Genomic DNA, 16,199 nt, shown 5'->3' on the forward strand with positions numbered 1-16,199 from the left:
AAACCAAGTTTCAGCCTATAGAGGTCAGACATTGTCGCGAGTTTGGAGTTACAAAATTAAATGTAAATGTAACGGAGACACACATAGTTGTAAAGTTCGGAAGAAACTAAGTTTTTACCTATAGAGGTTAGATTTTATCGTAAATTTAAAGTTAGAAAAAGCAAACAGAGAGATGAATGTTCCATACCTAACAAAGTAGAAGCACTCTTGCAGATAACGTTCGATAAGGGTGTTGCTGCCGTTGTTAAAAATATGGTAACTCAATGTTCTTTCTTCGAGTCTCAAGGTTGAAAACTGGAAAAACGAAAATTCAATTAATAACGGTCATATACAGTAACCAGCATGAGGTTCGAAGAGAACAACTATTTATCAATAGAGATTAGACACAATTAGCAATGTTTTGAAGAAACCAAGTTTCAACCTGTACAGGTCAGACATTGTTATGAGTTTGAAGTAACAAGATTAACCTCTTCCTTGTCTATGCCTTCTAATCCTCCCATTCTACTACAAGCAGGTAAGGGTGCCTTTGAGGGGTACTGGACCTACTCACTAGTTGTATCCTACGACCCAATGAACAACTAAATATCAATAGAGATATTACTGCCTAAGAGTAGAACATAGTGATGAAAGGAAAGATCATGAAAGTTAGTTAGCATATCAACAGAACTGCCTAGCAGTAACCAACAGTTTAGGCTTACTTTAAGTTGAAGGCTGCAAACTGAAATATGGTTACTGGAATAAAGTTAACAGCAGACGGTGATTTTCTAAAAACAAAAAAAAGAAATCGTAAGAAAATAATAATAATAATAATAATAATAATAATAATAATAATAATAATAATAATAATAATAATAATAATCAAAGAATTAATCTTACCTTTTATTTTACTACTAGACGGTAGACGATAATGAGCTTGAATCAAAGTACAGGAATTGTACATGCACACATTTTACACACACACACGGAGAACTGCAAACTGGCGTGCGTTTCACACAGACTGCATCCGGTGGACTGCGACTTGTTACTAGGCGGCTATGCAATCAGCATACGTCTGCACTACAGTTGTAACAAAAGTTTATGCACTGACTTACTAAGCGGTCGGGAGAAAACACACAGGCCTTTAAAGTAAGCAGTAGACTAAAGCCCTTCTTCCTTCCCGTGTTAGTATCCAAAAAAAATAGCTGTTAGCAAGAAGCGACTCTAAGTTAACAACAACGCGCCGTAAATAGAGGGGGTATTGTCTACGGTATCCCCTACCGGATCGAACCTGATAGAGACGTCGAGGTGTCGGAATTTAGTTCCTCAGGAGTTCTACCAAGCACCTTCAGACTAAACTACAGGATCGAACCTGGAGACGCCGAGGTGCCGGAATTTAGTCCCTCAAGAGTTTTTGTAAATCTACCGAACTCCTTTAGACTAAGCTAGAGGATCGAACCTGCTATGTTAACAACACGAGACGTCGAAGTGTCGGAATTTATCCCTCAAGAGTTTTGCCAGTAAGTCTACCTAGCACCTTTAAATACCAACTGACTGAGCCACAGGACCGATAATGCTATGTTAACAATAAGAGGCGCCGAGGTGCCGGAATTTAGTCCCTCCAAAGTTCTACCAAGCACCTTCAAATACCACCAAACTAAGCCAGGATCGAACCTACAGACGCCGAGGTGCCGGAATTTAGTCCTTCAAAAGTTCTTTCGATCACCTTCAGACTGAGCTAGGATTGAACCTAGAGATGCCGTAGTGCTAGAATATTGTCCCACAGAAGTTCTGCTAAGCACCTTTAGACTTAGCCAGGATCGAACTTGCTGTTTTCGGAGACGCCGAATTTCTGAAATTTAGTCCCTCAGAAGTTCTACCGTGCACGAGCAGACTGAGGTAGGGGTAAGTCTCCATAGAAATGAAAATACCATAGTTTCGATTTACGTTTTGCATAAGCAACTTACTGAATTGTTGTCCAAGTTAATTACGGCTCTTTCACGTTCACGTGGGCGCGCTGGTAGTTGATCGCGCATATGCACACCTCGAAAATAACGAATTCCTAGTTGTTTAGCTAACGTAAAAACTTCATCATGCGTCAGAGATCGATGTGGCAGTGCATTCAGTAGACGTTTATTGGAGAAATGTAGATACCAAGCCATTTTTTGTATGGTGCTATCTTCATGTGTACACATTTACGTAGTAGTGCTATTGCCTCCATCGCCTTGTTATGACGTTCACACTCTTTGAACTGTTGTTTTGCTTCTTCTACAGCCTTAACAGTTCTTAACAGCACTAGAACCACCCAGCAGTGACCTTAAGGCTGCTAGGCCAGCAAAAAGTGCAGGAAGAAATCCTCCTCGTTTTGGTACAGGAATAATTCGTGCACGTTTACTAAACATCGCTCTGCACTTTGGAGAAATTCTCCCTATTGCTGCCCCCAATGCCTTGGTAATAGCTACACGAGGATTGTCTTCCCATCGAATAGCTTTTTGTGCAGCCTTTCATAACACATATCTTTTGGATATCGTTGTTTCACCATTCTGAACACGATTTTACTCGTCAAGAGCAAATCATAAACTAACCGTTACCTCCTGTTTCGTCTAATGTATATATTATATTGCCTGCTTTATGATTCAGTTATCATGAATATTATAAAGCAGCAAGACACACTACCTGTTACCGATATTGTGCCACATCTCTTACCTAGTTCTAGTACAACTACAAGAAAACGTCATGGAACGTTGTTTCCTTTTACTGTTCGATGTATTATATCAAGCCAATCGGGATGCGGGAAAACAAATATTTCACTTAAACTTATTACTTCTTTAAATGGTATACGCTTCGAGAATATTTACGATTTTTCAGTGTCACAGTATAAACAGCTATATAGTATTCAACAAACTGTAATGCACGATCGAGTAAAAGATGGAATAAGATATTTTGAATTTAATTCGCATGAGCAAGTACCATCACCCGACGATGTGCTTCCTAATTCTCTTATGATCTTTGATGATGTCGCAACAGAACATCAAAACTTTATTCGTGCATTCCTTGGTATGGGACGACATAAACATATTGATTGAATCTATTTATGCCAAACATATTATCGTGTGCCTAAGCAGTTGATACGCGACAACACAAGTGTTATTGTGCTTTTCGGAAAGTGGAGCGCAATATGCGACATGTGTATAACGATCAAGTTAACACTTATACGACATTTAATAACTTTAAACGTATGTGTGCTACATGTTGGTCATCACATCGTTACAGCTTTTTAGTTATTAATAAAGGAACTGATGTACATCACGGACGATATCGCATGGGTTCCGATCATTTTATATGCATTAACACAGAATGCTTCCACATCTTTTTCCCAGCACGTTTCTTCACCTTTTCCTTGTTTACTCTCTCCACAGCCATGATAAGTGTTTATAAGCGAAGACAACTCGTTAGTTTTAGGTCCGTGATACAGTTTAATTAGTTGAATTGTGCGACACTGCCTTACAGAAGGTCTTCAATCTAAACTCACGTGTTCATGATGCAAACTACACGTTTGAAGCTCTGACAAAACAGGATCTTGAGTCCACTCACGAGGCACCTTATCCCAAATCTTCTTTACAGCATTCGCAGCTACATTAACCAAAAATGCCTTTGTTAAAGCATTTAACTCTTCTGCAGTAAAAGTGTTTAGTTTATTTTTGCATGCATATAACTTTACAATTTCGTTCTCAACTGCGTTACACTTAGTATATGTTAGGAATTACATAATGTCTTTACAAATGTTTCTATCATACTGACGTTATTTCGACACTGTAGTTTACATATGTTGTTTACCTCCCGGCACCCAATCAAGGAGCATGCACACATATTGTAAACACTCCTTACTTGTTTCTCTACTATGCTCCTTCGGAAGAGTTTTAAATGATGGAAACCCTAATTCATGCATGTCGATAATTTCACACGATGATGGTAGATTCTCACGCAACCATTCTTTCTTTTGAAAGCCCTTTAAAACACAAGATTTGCTCTTGATAAATGTGCGTTCGTCATTAAAGAAAAAAACGATAAACTATTCCTTTTTCTTCCCACTTCCAACCTAAATTGTTTTCGATCCATTGAGTCAGCTTTTTGTCTTCATCTGTTTGCAAACAGTAAGGGAAAGTTAGGCTAAATACTAAACTAACAAGTTTTGGTGCCCACAACACACTGCAATCTAACAGCCACCTCTTTGAGCACAAATTTGTTGCCCTTTTTTTTAAAGCCTTCTATATCAACTATTAATGTTCTCGTCACGTTTGCCCTCCACTCTCTATCACTGTATCTCGAAGACTAAAGCATTCAGTCAATGAACAGGTTTAAACATGCACAACTATGATGACGTCATCGCTGCAGCTCATGAACACTCTTGCTTTTATGATGCATACTTATTGCATTTCTCTGCCTCCTCACTCTTGAGGAAACGATCAAGTCTAAACATGCACAATGACGTCATCACTGCAGCACGTGCTCACACTACATTCCCGGTGCATGTTTAAACTTGTAACTTAACAGAGGAGAAGGTCATAATAGCAGCCGCCATCTTGTGTAGTAACCTCTAAGTGCTATCATGTGTAATTAGCGTCGGGAAGGGCATCTTCTCGTAAACCAAGGATCTCCTCCAAGATGGTAGATGAGAGGTTCAGTTCGCGAATGCACTAAGGTTTTACTGTTTTAAGATAATAGCTAACGGAATTTCTTAATTTACCCGCCACCACATTTCAATAGTAGTAGCTAAACATGGCAGCAATTTGGCAGATAACATATGCCTAAGGTTGTAGCTAAAAAAATCAGCATCATTAAAGATGGCGGTTGTCAAAATGCACTTAGAAATTGCCACCACGACATTTCAAAAGTAGTGCCGTAAAGATGGCAGCTCGTTGCTTTCTTGTTTAAAGATGGCCGCTGTTAAGAAAACATGTATAAATTTCCGCCACCACATTTCAAAGGTAGTACGGTAGCTAAAGATGGCGGCACGATACTCTGTTGATTCTGCCACCACATTTGAAAGGTAGTAGCTTAAGACAGCAGCACGATGTTCTGTTGATTAAAGATGACCGCAAGCACGTGGAATTTCAAATTGCATTCATAACACCAGCCGCCATCTTTTGTCTCTAACCTAGCTTTCTTTATAAGAGCAGCCGCCATCTTGCACAAGCGTCCTGAGGGCATGTCGGAAGAGCGGCAGCTATAAGCACCCCTGGGCTGTCTCGTAAGGAGCTATATATTGTCGACATCTTGCGCAAGCATCCCTAGGGAGTCCCATAAGAGCCTATGCATAGCAGCCATCTTGGGCAAGCCCCCTTAAGGCGTCTCATAAAGAGTTGTGTATAGCCGCCATCTTGTAGCCACTATCTTGCGCAAGCACCCCTACGGCGTCTCATAAAAGTCTATACATAGTAGCCATCATGCAACCAGCATCTTGCGCAGGCACCGTTAAGGCGTCTCATTAGGAGCTGTGCATAGCCGCCATCTTGTGTAATTGGCGTCAGTAAGGGCATCCGGCCTTAAAACTGAGGTTAGACCCTTCCATGGGGTTAGGCTTGCTGTCTTGTGCGTTAGAGGTTAGGTTAAACCCCTCTAGGATAGCGGATGTGAGGTTAGGCTCACTCTATTAGGCATCAGGAAGGGCATCCGGCTGTAAAACTGAGGTTAAGCACCCCATGAGGTTAGGCTAGCTCTCTTACGCATGTAATTTTAGGTTATTCCCCTACAATATGGCGGATGTGTGGTTAGGGTCGCGCTCTTAGCCTGCTTGGTCAGTGAGGAGGAGGCCTCTCCCGAGAGCCTGAGTAGGAGGAGGAGGAGGAGGTTCCTGAACTGTCCACTTATAGTACTCATACATAACGTGAGGCAGAGAGTGTTCAGCTGCGACAATTTGTAATTACAACGGTCCATGTTCCATTATGTTCCCAAGTGTATGAGTAGTCATTCATAGTAGTGTCAGGCGCCCAAAATTTTGAAAGAGTACAGTAAAGAAGTGTTCATCAATGAGTCAAAATCAGTGCAATTGTTGATATAAGAGTAACTCGCCACATGACAACAATCATGTGTAATAGTGGTGGGAATTTCTCTTACTTTAATTGAGTATAGCGTCATTATCAATATTCAACAAAGTTAAACAACAGTTGTTTCTCGTACGTTCTTCAAGATAGAGGAGAAATTTTAAAAAATGTATTTGACGTCCCACAGAGCTACTAGTCTTGTTCTGTACCGTCGATGTAGTATTGTATTCCCTCAAAAGACTGCCTTTTCTATCCATATTGTGAGAAAAATATGGTTCTACAAAGGATATGCTTTTTATATTACTTTGTCTTTCCAGGCTACCATGGCAAAAGTGGACAGCTTTCTGGATTCTTTGGTTAAATATGACAAAGAGAACATTCCTCCTGAAGTAATCAAAGCTATTCAACCGTACCTAAGAGATCCAGATTTTGATCCAGAATTTGTACGTAGCAAATCATCTGCCGCTGCAGGTAAGTAACAAAAGAGTTTCTTTCACAGAGGCGTCCGAAGATATATAATGATTAGTATAGATATACTGTTGGTATACTTTAACAAGTTATATTTATACATACATTCCTTGAAAGTTATCAAACCTAGCCCTTAGCAATTGTAATGTATTTATTTCCTCTTTTACGAGGATATAAAAACCATACATACACAGTCCAATCGACTGATGTCCTCAAATATATTACAGTATGTAATGTATACGGAGAATAAATATATAATATTTCACGTGTCCCTTTTCTTCAGGAAACTTCCAGCTTCAAACAGAGATTTCTTATTTTCAGTAATTAACGATGCTTTTTTAATTGGAATAGGAATCTGTGCCTGGGTCATAAATATAATCAGGTTCTACGACGTCTATTGCGAGGTGGAGCCTAAAAGAACGGCTTTAGCTAACGCCAACGCAGAGCTTGCAGCTGCACAGAATAAACTGAAATCTATCAAGGCGAAAGTAACGGTATGTATTATCTACTTGTAATCAGCATGTTATTTTGAGAAACATTAAATTCGGCTTTGAGATAATAGCCTCTGCACTAGTCGTGACTACGAAATAACTCTTTGATGGAATAAATGACACTTAATATGCTGATATCACAAATTACCGCAGATTGTTGTCTAGGGTTGTGCTGACTCCAGAATTTTTCTTAGCTCTTGATACTATCCACGTGCCATATGTTGCGTTCAAGCATTGAAACACAGAAACCGGGAAGCGGTAACTTCGCATCACAACTTATCTAACATCTTACACTAGTGTCCAAAATTAAGCATAATCACTAAGCAAAGAAATAACACCTGATAGGAGTGTCAGACGGATTGCTGAACATATGTCACACAAACTGTCCAAAAAACAGTTTCAGAAACGTTCTGATAGCTAAGGTACAACAACTAACAAAACTTGACAATGTCTTCCACAACAAAATATGCTGTTAACAGGGTGTATGGGTATCCTTAACCACCACACGTGCCATGCTCTCTATCACATGGTCCAAGAGCTATTTGGCAGTCGAACCCATTCCTCCGAAAGGGCAATGCGAAGGTCTTGGATGCAATTCACCTCCCCAAACCATCTTAGGCATGTTCTATAGAATTCAGATCCGCAGACCTGGCTGGCCAATCCATGTGATGAATGTCTTCCCCAACCAGAAATTTTTCCACCAGAACAACTCTGTGCGGTCGGACATTATCGTACATTAAAAGGAAGTCTGTATGACCGCACCTCTGAAGAGTCGAAATGTGGTCTCAGTACCTCATCCTTCTATCTCTGAGCGTTAAAAGTGTTTATCGTACCACCCATGAAGATGTCCAGGTACGTACGGTAATTCAACATGATGCCACCACACACCATGACGCAACCACCATACTGGTCCCGTTCTTGTGGTTGTATTGGCTACCCGGTTCTCTCCAGATTAATGTGCGACGGGAATCATATGTGAAGAGCACATGCCTCCATTCATTTATGGTACAGTTCCGATGTTGACGGCTCCACAGTAAACGGGCCCGTTTCTGTGCTGGAGTGAGCGGGACGTACAGCGCTGGTCGTCGCGCAAACAGCCCTGCTCTTCTGAGCCACCGGTACACAGCTTGGCGGGAAACGGCAACCCCTAGGATGGTGCAGGCTCCGCCAACAATCTTGCAGGTGCACTCCGACTTCGTCGGGCAGTTAAGGTCACATTTCAGTCCTGGTGTGGGGTGGTTACCCTTGGTCGACCTGGTACTGGCCTACGACTAACATCTCCACTGTCTCGAAATCGTCTCCAAATCCTGGAAATGACACTTTGTGGCATATTCAAGGATACGGGGACTTAGGTCTGTGTCTGGCCTGCTACCAGGCGTCCGACTATTCTACCCTGCAAAACGGGGTCCAAATGGCGTCGTTGTGCCATTATGTTGTGACGTTCAGCAGGAGGCAACACTCCGAACAATATAACAGGCAATATGGGGCGCAGACACTGGCTATGTTTACCATGCGGTTACGCCGCTAGTCATAACAGGGAACACTCCTTCCTTATACAGAGCGATTTGCGATTTGCGGTCTATTTCCTTTTGCCCTGCTTACTCGTAACTTATGCTGAACTTTTAGACACTAGTGTATTTGATAAACTTGGATCTTTCCTTATATAATGTTACCATTCCTGTGCGAGAAATATAACAGTAGAGGACCTAAGTCTGAAATCTTCACCTCAAACAACAGGAACATAAATTTTTAAGTAACTACTGGATCGAAAACCGTGAAGGCAATAATGGAACTGAAGACATAGTGCAGCGTTCATACGAACGAACAATAAAACAGGCTCATCAGTAATACAGGCGTAATGATTCTTTCCGATTTACCAGTGCTTCCAGAAGTTGGTTCATAAATGAACAATTCCATCTAACTCAGTCCCTCTTTCTAGCGTTTGTTTAAGATCCTCATTTCTTTTGCCATCGTCGTTTGCCAATACATCGGCCTTTAAAATACTATCAAAGTATGTCCTTCATTATTCAGTCTGGAATACATCACCTGATTTGGAAGCCGTGCATCACGAAGTTGGTTGTTTTTTTATGATCATTTCCTCAAAGCTCGCTGGAGAAGGTTAAGGTGTACGATGCTGAATGGAGAGTCACCGTGGGTTTCAATGAGACTTTGGTCTGGGCTAGGTAATTGAAAATTGCTACTAGAAGAATAGACAGTTAAATATTTTTGTCTTTAAAGTAGAAAGGGCACATGACGGGATTTAGGCTAGATTATTCAAATAACCCAAAGGCTTTTAGGCGACAATTGAGCTGCAGTAATAACTGATGGTAGAATGAGTTCTTTGTTCAATGTATTTGCAGGTTTTAAACTAGGCTGTAATATTAAACCTTTGTTATTCATAGTTAGCATAGTTCATCTACTGAAGGGTACTAGACAACATCATTCCTCTATTGGTCTGGAAATTACGTCTGTTAGGTGTGTCTAGAAAGGTGATACAAGGGGTGTAGTGTAGTATTAGGGTAGGTGATAGGGTATTATATGGCAAAATAAAAACTAAACTGGGATTGAAACAAGGGGGTAAGCTTTCTCCCATCGGTGTTTAATTATTATTCAATGATGTATTAATTCGGAGATAATTCTACATGTCCAATTTCAGTAAATCATGATACACTAGGCGTAGTTCTTGCAGACGTTATCCTGCTGATGATGTTAACGGCCTAAGGCATGCAAAATAGTAGCAGAATTTTCTAAAAAGTAGTCATTAAAAGTGATGTCTCTAAGATTTAATTTCTGATTTGTAAAAACTGCTGTGAACATGTGATATTTGGAACATCACAGAATTTAAAAAATTATGGAACTGTGTAATTAATTTGAAAGATGTATATATTTAATTAATGGTATGTCACTTTTAATTATTATGTTTATATATAGGGTACTTAGTCATACATTTCACATCATCAGTTCATTTCTTTGTATCACGCCTATAACTTATTCTGAACGAACGACTTCTTGAGTAAGGTTTTACAACATCACTCGTATTAATAGCTTGGAGTAAATATCCAGTAGCCGAGGTCAGGTGATTGGACTCACCATGATCATTTTAGCCCATTACCAGGAAAAAGACGTCATCAAGCTTGCAAGAGTCCTTACCCCTTCCATACTATGAAGAGAGAGTTAAAGCCTTGTTTATGCCTACCTTTCGAAGTTCGCTACATGACGTTTTGATTGCCCGGGAAAGTTCAACGTATGTGAATTGACGTTATGGAACAAGACGATGGATATACAACGATGGATAGGAGAAGTGATAGTACATCAGATCTACTGGATCATGTGATATGGTACATGGAAGGAGAGTTTGGAGGCTATGTACATCAACGTAAAGAGCTGGAGAGGGCAATGCTGTCGGTCAATTGTAATCCACTCTATCATTACATCGGATGAGGACTGTATGTCTTATTGCTGAAGATCTTAACTTAGTGACATCGCATCACTGAGTAGAGCACTACTCAAAATTATTCTCATTGAGACCTTGTTATCTCAATGGCGTGAGTTAAAGTCAATGAGAAAGGGGTTTTGACTGGTATAGGACAGGATAAATTTTGTTATGTAATTGTTTACGCTACAATTCTGTAATACGAAAGAATATAAGTGTATTCTCTACATGAACGTAACCCGAGATGGTTGTGCTATTGAAATTAAGACTCATTACAACTTATGATCTACTATAGGAAGTGTTAAAGTCAGGAAAGTCATATTCATTCAGTGAGCTATACACGAATCAGAAATAAGAACGGTTCCTACAACGAGAGATGAGGACGCCAGCACGAGAGGTCCATCAAATATCAGGTGCTACATAGATCGTGTCCAGATAACAGAGTCTAAAAATGGTGATCTAATGCCATAAAATACTGCAAGTCTCCGCGCAACAGTTCAGTTTATTACATTTTATTTCATTCAATTTCCTTTCGCATCCGGAAGTTCAGAGTTCGTGTATGCGCCGTCACGTTTTTCATCCTAATGAATAGTTATTCAAATTGTTATTACAGAATTTCTTATTAACGATCGTTAATTTCCATGTTAGTGTGTACTTAATGGTTAGTGTTCCGTCGCCCCACCTCTGAGAGTATTTACAATCTCATTACATACACTGACTGACAGAGCAAATGCAACACCAAGAAGGAGTGGTCAGAACTTTATGCCAATTGCAGGGTAGACGGACGTCACTGAGGTATGCTCATGATGTGAAATGCACCGCTGTGCTGCGCACGTAGCGAACGATAAATGGGACACGGCGTTGGCGAATGGCCCACTTCGTACCGTGATTTCTCAGCCGACAGTCATTGTAGAACGTGTTGTCGTGTGCCACAGGACACGTGTATAGCTAAGAATGCCAGGCCGCCGTCAACGGAGGCATTTCCAGCAGATAGACGACTTTACGAGGGGTATGGTGATCGGGCTGAGAAGGGCAGGTTGGTCGCTTCGTCAAATCGCAGTCGATACCCATAGGGATGTGTCCACGGTGCAGCGCCTGTGGCGAAGATGGTTGGCGCAGGGACATGTGGCACGTGCGAGGGGTCCAGGCGCAGCCCGAGTGACGTCAGCACGCGAGGATCGGCGCATCGGCCGCCAAGCGGTGGCAGCCCCGCACGCCACGTCAACCGCCATTCTTCAGCATGTGCAAGACACCCTGGCTGTTCCAATATCGACCAGAACAATTTCCCGTCGATTGGTTGAAGGAGGCCTGCACTCCCGGCGTCCGCTCAGAAGACTACCGTTGACTCCACAGCATAGACGTGCACGCCTGGCATGGTGCCGGGCTAGAGCGACTTGGATGAGGGAATGGCGGAACGTCGTGTTCTCCGATGAGTCACGCTTCTGTTCTGTCAGTGATAGTCACCGCAGACGAGTGTGGCGTCGGCGTGGAGAAGGGTAAAATCCGGCAGTAACTGTGGAGTGCCCTACCGCTAGACAACGCGGCATCATGGTTTGGGGCGCTATTGCGTATGATTCCACGTCACCTCTAGTGCGTATTCAAGGCACGTTAAATGCCCACCGCTACGTGCAGCATGTGCTGCGGCCGGTGGCACTCCCGTACCTTCAGGGGCTGCCCAATGCTCTGTTTCAGCAGGATAATGCCGGCCCACACACTGCTCGCATCTCCCAACAGGCTCTACGAGGTGTACAGATGCTTCCGTGGCCAGCGTACTCTCCGGATCTCTCACCAATCGAACACGTGTGGGATCTCATTGGACGCCGTTTGCAAACTCTGCCGCAGCCTCGTACGGAAGACCAACTGTGGCAAATGGTTGACAGAGAATGGAGAACCATCCCTCAGGACACCATCCGCACTCTTATTGACTCTGTACCTCGACGTGTTTCTGCGTGCATCGCCGCTCGCGGTGGTCCTACATCCTACTGAGTCGATGCCGTGCGCATTGTGTAACCTGCATATCGGTTTGAAATAAACATCATTTATTCTTCCGTGCCGACTCTGTTTTTTCCCCAACTTTCATCCCTTTCGAACCACTCCTCCTTAGTGTTGCATTTGCTCTGTCAGTCAGTGTATTATTATTATTATTATCAACCATCGTCTTCAAGCCAAAATTTTGAAAGCTGGCGCCCATGAGATATTGCTTATGGAGAATTATATGTGCAAAAATGTAGTTACATGAAAATTATGGTGAACCGGCACGTCACATATTGTCGCACATCCGTGTTGCCGTAAGCGTGGAGCTCGAAAACCATTAAGTACATTTATGAGGACGCGTGTATGGAATGGCGTATGGATTTTAGTGCGAGGAAATCCCAGGACGGGTTCGGCTCGCCAGGTGTAGTTCTTTCGATTTGACTCCTGTAGGCGACCTGCGCGTCGTGATGAGGATGAAATGATCATGAAGACAACACATACACCCAGTCCCCGTGCCAGGGAAATTAACCAATGATGGTTAAAATTCCCGACCCTGTCGGGAATCGAACCCGGGTCCCCTGTGACCAAAGGCCAGCACGCTAACCATGTATCCATAGAGCCGGACAGGGAGCCTGTAAAGAAGATAGAGTCAGCGTTTGTACGGGTAACTATTGTGTATCCACACTTTATTTTACTTTGTGTGTTTGTTTTGGGGGTAGTAGTTCTGAGCAAGAGAAGAAAGACATGACGCTGCGTAGAGGGCACGTGCTTAAGGGTAGTACTTTAAGTAATTCAAAGGAAGAGGTAGAAAAGTGTGTAGAGCAGGAAACAGATAATAGGAGCGAAGATAGCGAAGGATATAAGAGTATGAATTATGAAGTTACTATAGATTGAAAAGATAGTACGAAGGGGGACAGGCGTAGTTTAACCCTAACAATGAAAGAAATAGTAATCAGTTACTATAAATGATGCAGTTCATGTTAAGTAAAATAGAGGACAGTCAAACTGAAATAAAAGTGTAATGGAACAAACTAAATCTGAAATAAAAAATTAAGTAGGACAAACTGAATCAGAAATTAAAAATGAAGTAGAACAAACTAAACCAGAATTAAGTAAGGCATTGAATGAATACAAAGTCGAAGCTAATAAAAGGATAGACGAATACAGTAAACAATTAAGCGATTGATTTAAACAAAATGAAAGATTTAATCAGATAGAGGAACAGATAGAGACAACTAAGCAAAACAAACAAGAGGTAGAAAAGAAATTTGCAGAACAGAGGTGTGAGTTTTTAGAATTAATGAAAAAAGAAAGCGACAACACCAGGGAGGAGTTAAAGACACAGGTGACAACTATTAACAATAAAGCTGAGACCCAAAAGGAGAAAATAAGAGAATTTAAGAAACAGGTACAAAACAATATCGATACGGTTAACTGTATGATAGAAGACAACACTAGGAAACACAGAGAATAGTTTGCGATTGTAGAAGTTAATACAGTTCAAATTAAGACGTAGAAAGAAAAACAGAACACTTTAGTGAATAAAAGTGGAAGAAGAGAGAAAGATGTAGATAACCGCATAGCGATAACAGAAACACGAATAAGGCGAGAAGTAAGGGTAAGACAAGGTAACATTGAGAGGCAAAGTTGTGGAGGGATTATACAGTACGGAAATGGAATTACGAAAGTTCAATGGATAACAAAAACCCACAATAATTTTTTAAGATAGCAGAAAAGCGGTTTGGAAAACGAATTGCGGAAGGGTTTTATGGACTTACAAGAGGAGATCGACGTTACTGATCATGCTTTTGTGGGAGAGACGCGTTTCCAGTCTATGAAAGTAACGTTAAAAGTCTGAAGGAATTTAAGACGAAGTTCACAGACAAATACTGAAACGAACACGTTCCAATCCGTGAAGGAGTAGAATTTGGGAAGTTCAAACATAATTAAGGCGTCTCTATGACTGAGTATTTCCTGTCACGTGTTATAATTTGCCACAATTTACACGGAATCACGGCTGATTCAGATGTAGTCAGAATACTGTTACGCCATTTTCCGGCAGCGCGTATGGAGCAGTTATCATGGAGTTTTGATGTATTTGGAAATTTGGGCATAGAGCAGGAAACCCACATAAGTTTTTTCCTCGTGGTGAGCCAAGGGACAATAGGAGACAGCAAAACTTCGAGAATCGTAATCATTTTCAGGCACGGAATAACGGTAGGAGCGGAGCAGCTGAAAATAGAACGGGAATTGCCCATCAAGTCAGAGGACAAGTTACTAATGAGCCAAGTGTAGGTACGCGAGCGCAACCTTTAAACTAAAAGCGGGCTGTAGTGGAGGGTCAGAATTCCAGCCTTATACGCAAGTTCTTTGAAATTGTGTTATGAAACTACTGCCATATGACCTAGATGTTAAAGAAGATCTTATGTATGAACCAGATTGTAATTATTTATATTCGCGTGAAGACGTGGTTAATCATGTTTTTAAATTAGAAGTATGGGGGCGTGTGTTAATGCGTCATTTGATACGGGAAGTCAGAAATCGTGTATTAGCTCAGAATGTTAAGATTTTTTAGTTAAACAGGGTATTAAGATTGGAGAAATGCCTGTTAAGTCAACATTCAATATTACAGCTGTTGGTAAAAAGTCGAAACAAATCTGCAAGCAAGTAGCGGTGCCGATTAGTATAGAAGGTTTTATTTCTGTACAGGTATGTTTAGTTATTCCTCACCTGGTATTTGATCTAATTTTGGAATATGACTGGCTGACCTTAAAATCAACCCCGTTAGATTACAAAGAAGCAATGGTAAATCTGAAGTGGGATAGTAAGGGTGTCAAACTCGAACTGAAAAATGGAATTTACGGGAAAACGAATTTTTGTGGTTGTGGAGTGTTATTACGGTATCTAGATTTGAGGAGGAACGCGGAGAGGGGTTTAATTTATTACAGCTGTAGTTGAAAGAGGATCAGAAGGATGCCTCTTTGAAGTTGCGAGTGACAGTAAATTAGATGAAGTTCAGAGGGACGAATTGTTGGCAGTGGTATGTGAACACGCTGATAAATTCTCTGAGAAACCCGGTAAAACGCATGTTTATGAACATTTCTTCTTAGTACTGGATGACGGTCCTTCCTGCGGGTCACGGTGTGCAATACCACACTAATATACCAACGCAGTTGACGATCAGGTACAAGCGATTTTAGCTGGTGGGATGATTGAAGTGTCAAATAGCCCATATTTAAATTCTGTAATCGTAGTACCTAAGAGCGATGGAAGCGTGGGACTTTGTAATTATGCGAGAGAGAGGAATAAACCTATTTGTGGTGACCAGTTAATATCGCGGACAATTGAAGCGTTAATTCAGGGTTTTAAGGGTAAAAATGGTTTTCATCTGTTCATTTAAGAAGCAGCTTTTAGCAGATCCCTTTGAGAGTAGAGGACAGGCCTGTTACGTCATTTAGTCATAAGTACAGCTTGTATCATTTTCATCGCGTTCCCTACAGGACGAAGATAAGTACTGGAGCTTTAATTAGAGCATTATTTTATAGCACTTGGGATTTCGCAACGGTTTATATTGACGATCTGGTCATATCTTCTAGAAACCTTGAAGAGCACTTGAATCACATAGGGATAGTTTTTATTAATTTAGAGCGTGCTGGTTTCACTTTGAAGTTAGACAAATGTGTCTTTGGTGGACAGGAGGTGACATATTTGGGACACCGTTGTAACTGTTCTACCCCTCATCAAGACACTTGGGGAGATGAAAGTTATTATCTTGGGACACATGAATGTCAAAAAAACTATTTGTGGCTTGCC

The 16,199-nt window shown here is 41.3% G+C and overlaps 1 protein-coding gene across 1 annotated transcript in view; it reads left to right on the top strand.

Annotated features, from left to right (window-relative positions):
- LOC136863901 (dynein beta chain, ciliary-like) overlaps positions 1-16,199 on the top strand; it is a 5,220,903-nt gene that overhangs the window by 3,368,369 nt on the left and 1,836,335 nt on the right. The window contains exons 60-61 of the mRNA XM_068226514.1: positions 6,338-6,491; positions 6,840-6,982. Of these exons, the coding sequence (XP_068082615.1) occupies positions 6,338-6,491; positions 6,840-6,982 (297 nt within the window). The remainder of the gene's footprint in view (positions 1-6,337; positions 6,492-6,839; positions 6,983-16,199) is intronic.

The sequence above is a fragment of the Anabrus simplex genome, chromosome 2, assembly GCF_040414725.1.
Source record: "Anabrus simplex isolate iqAnaSimp1 chromosome 2, ASM4041472v1, whole genome shotgun sequence".
NCBI classification, from domain to species: Eukaryota; Metazoa; Arthropoda; class Insecta; order Orthoptera; family Tettigoniidae; genus Anabrus; species Anabrus simplex.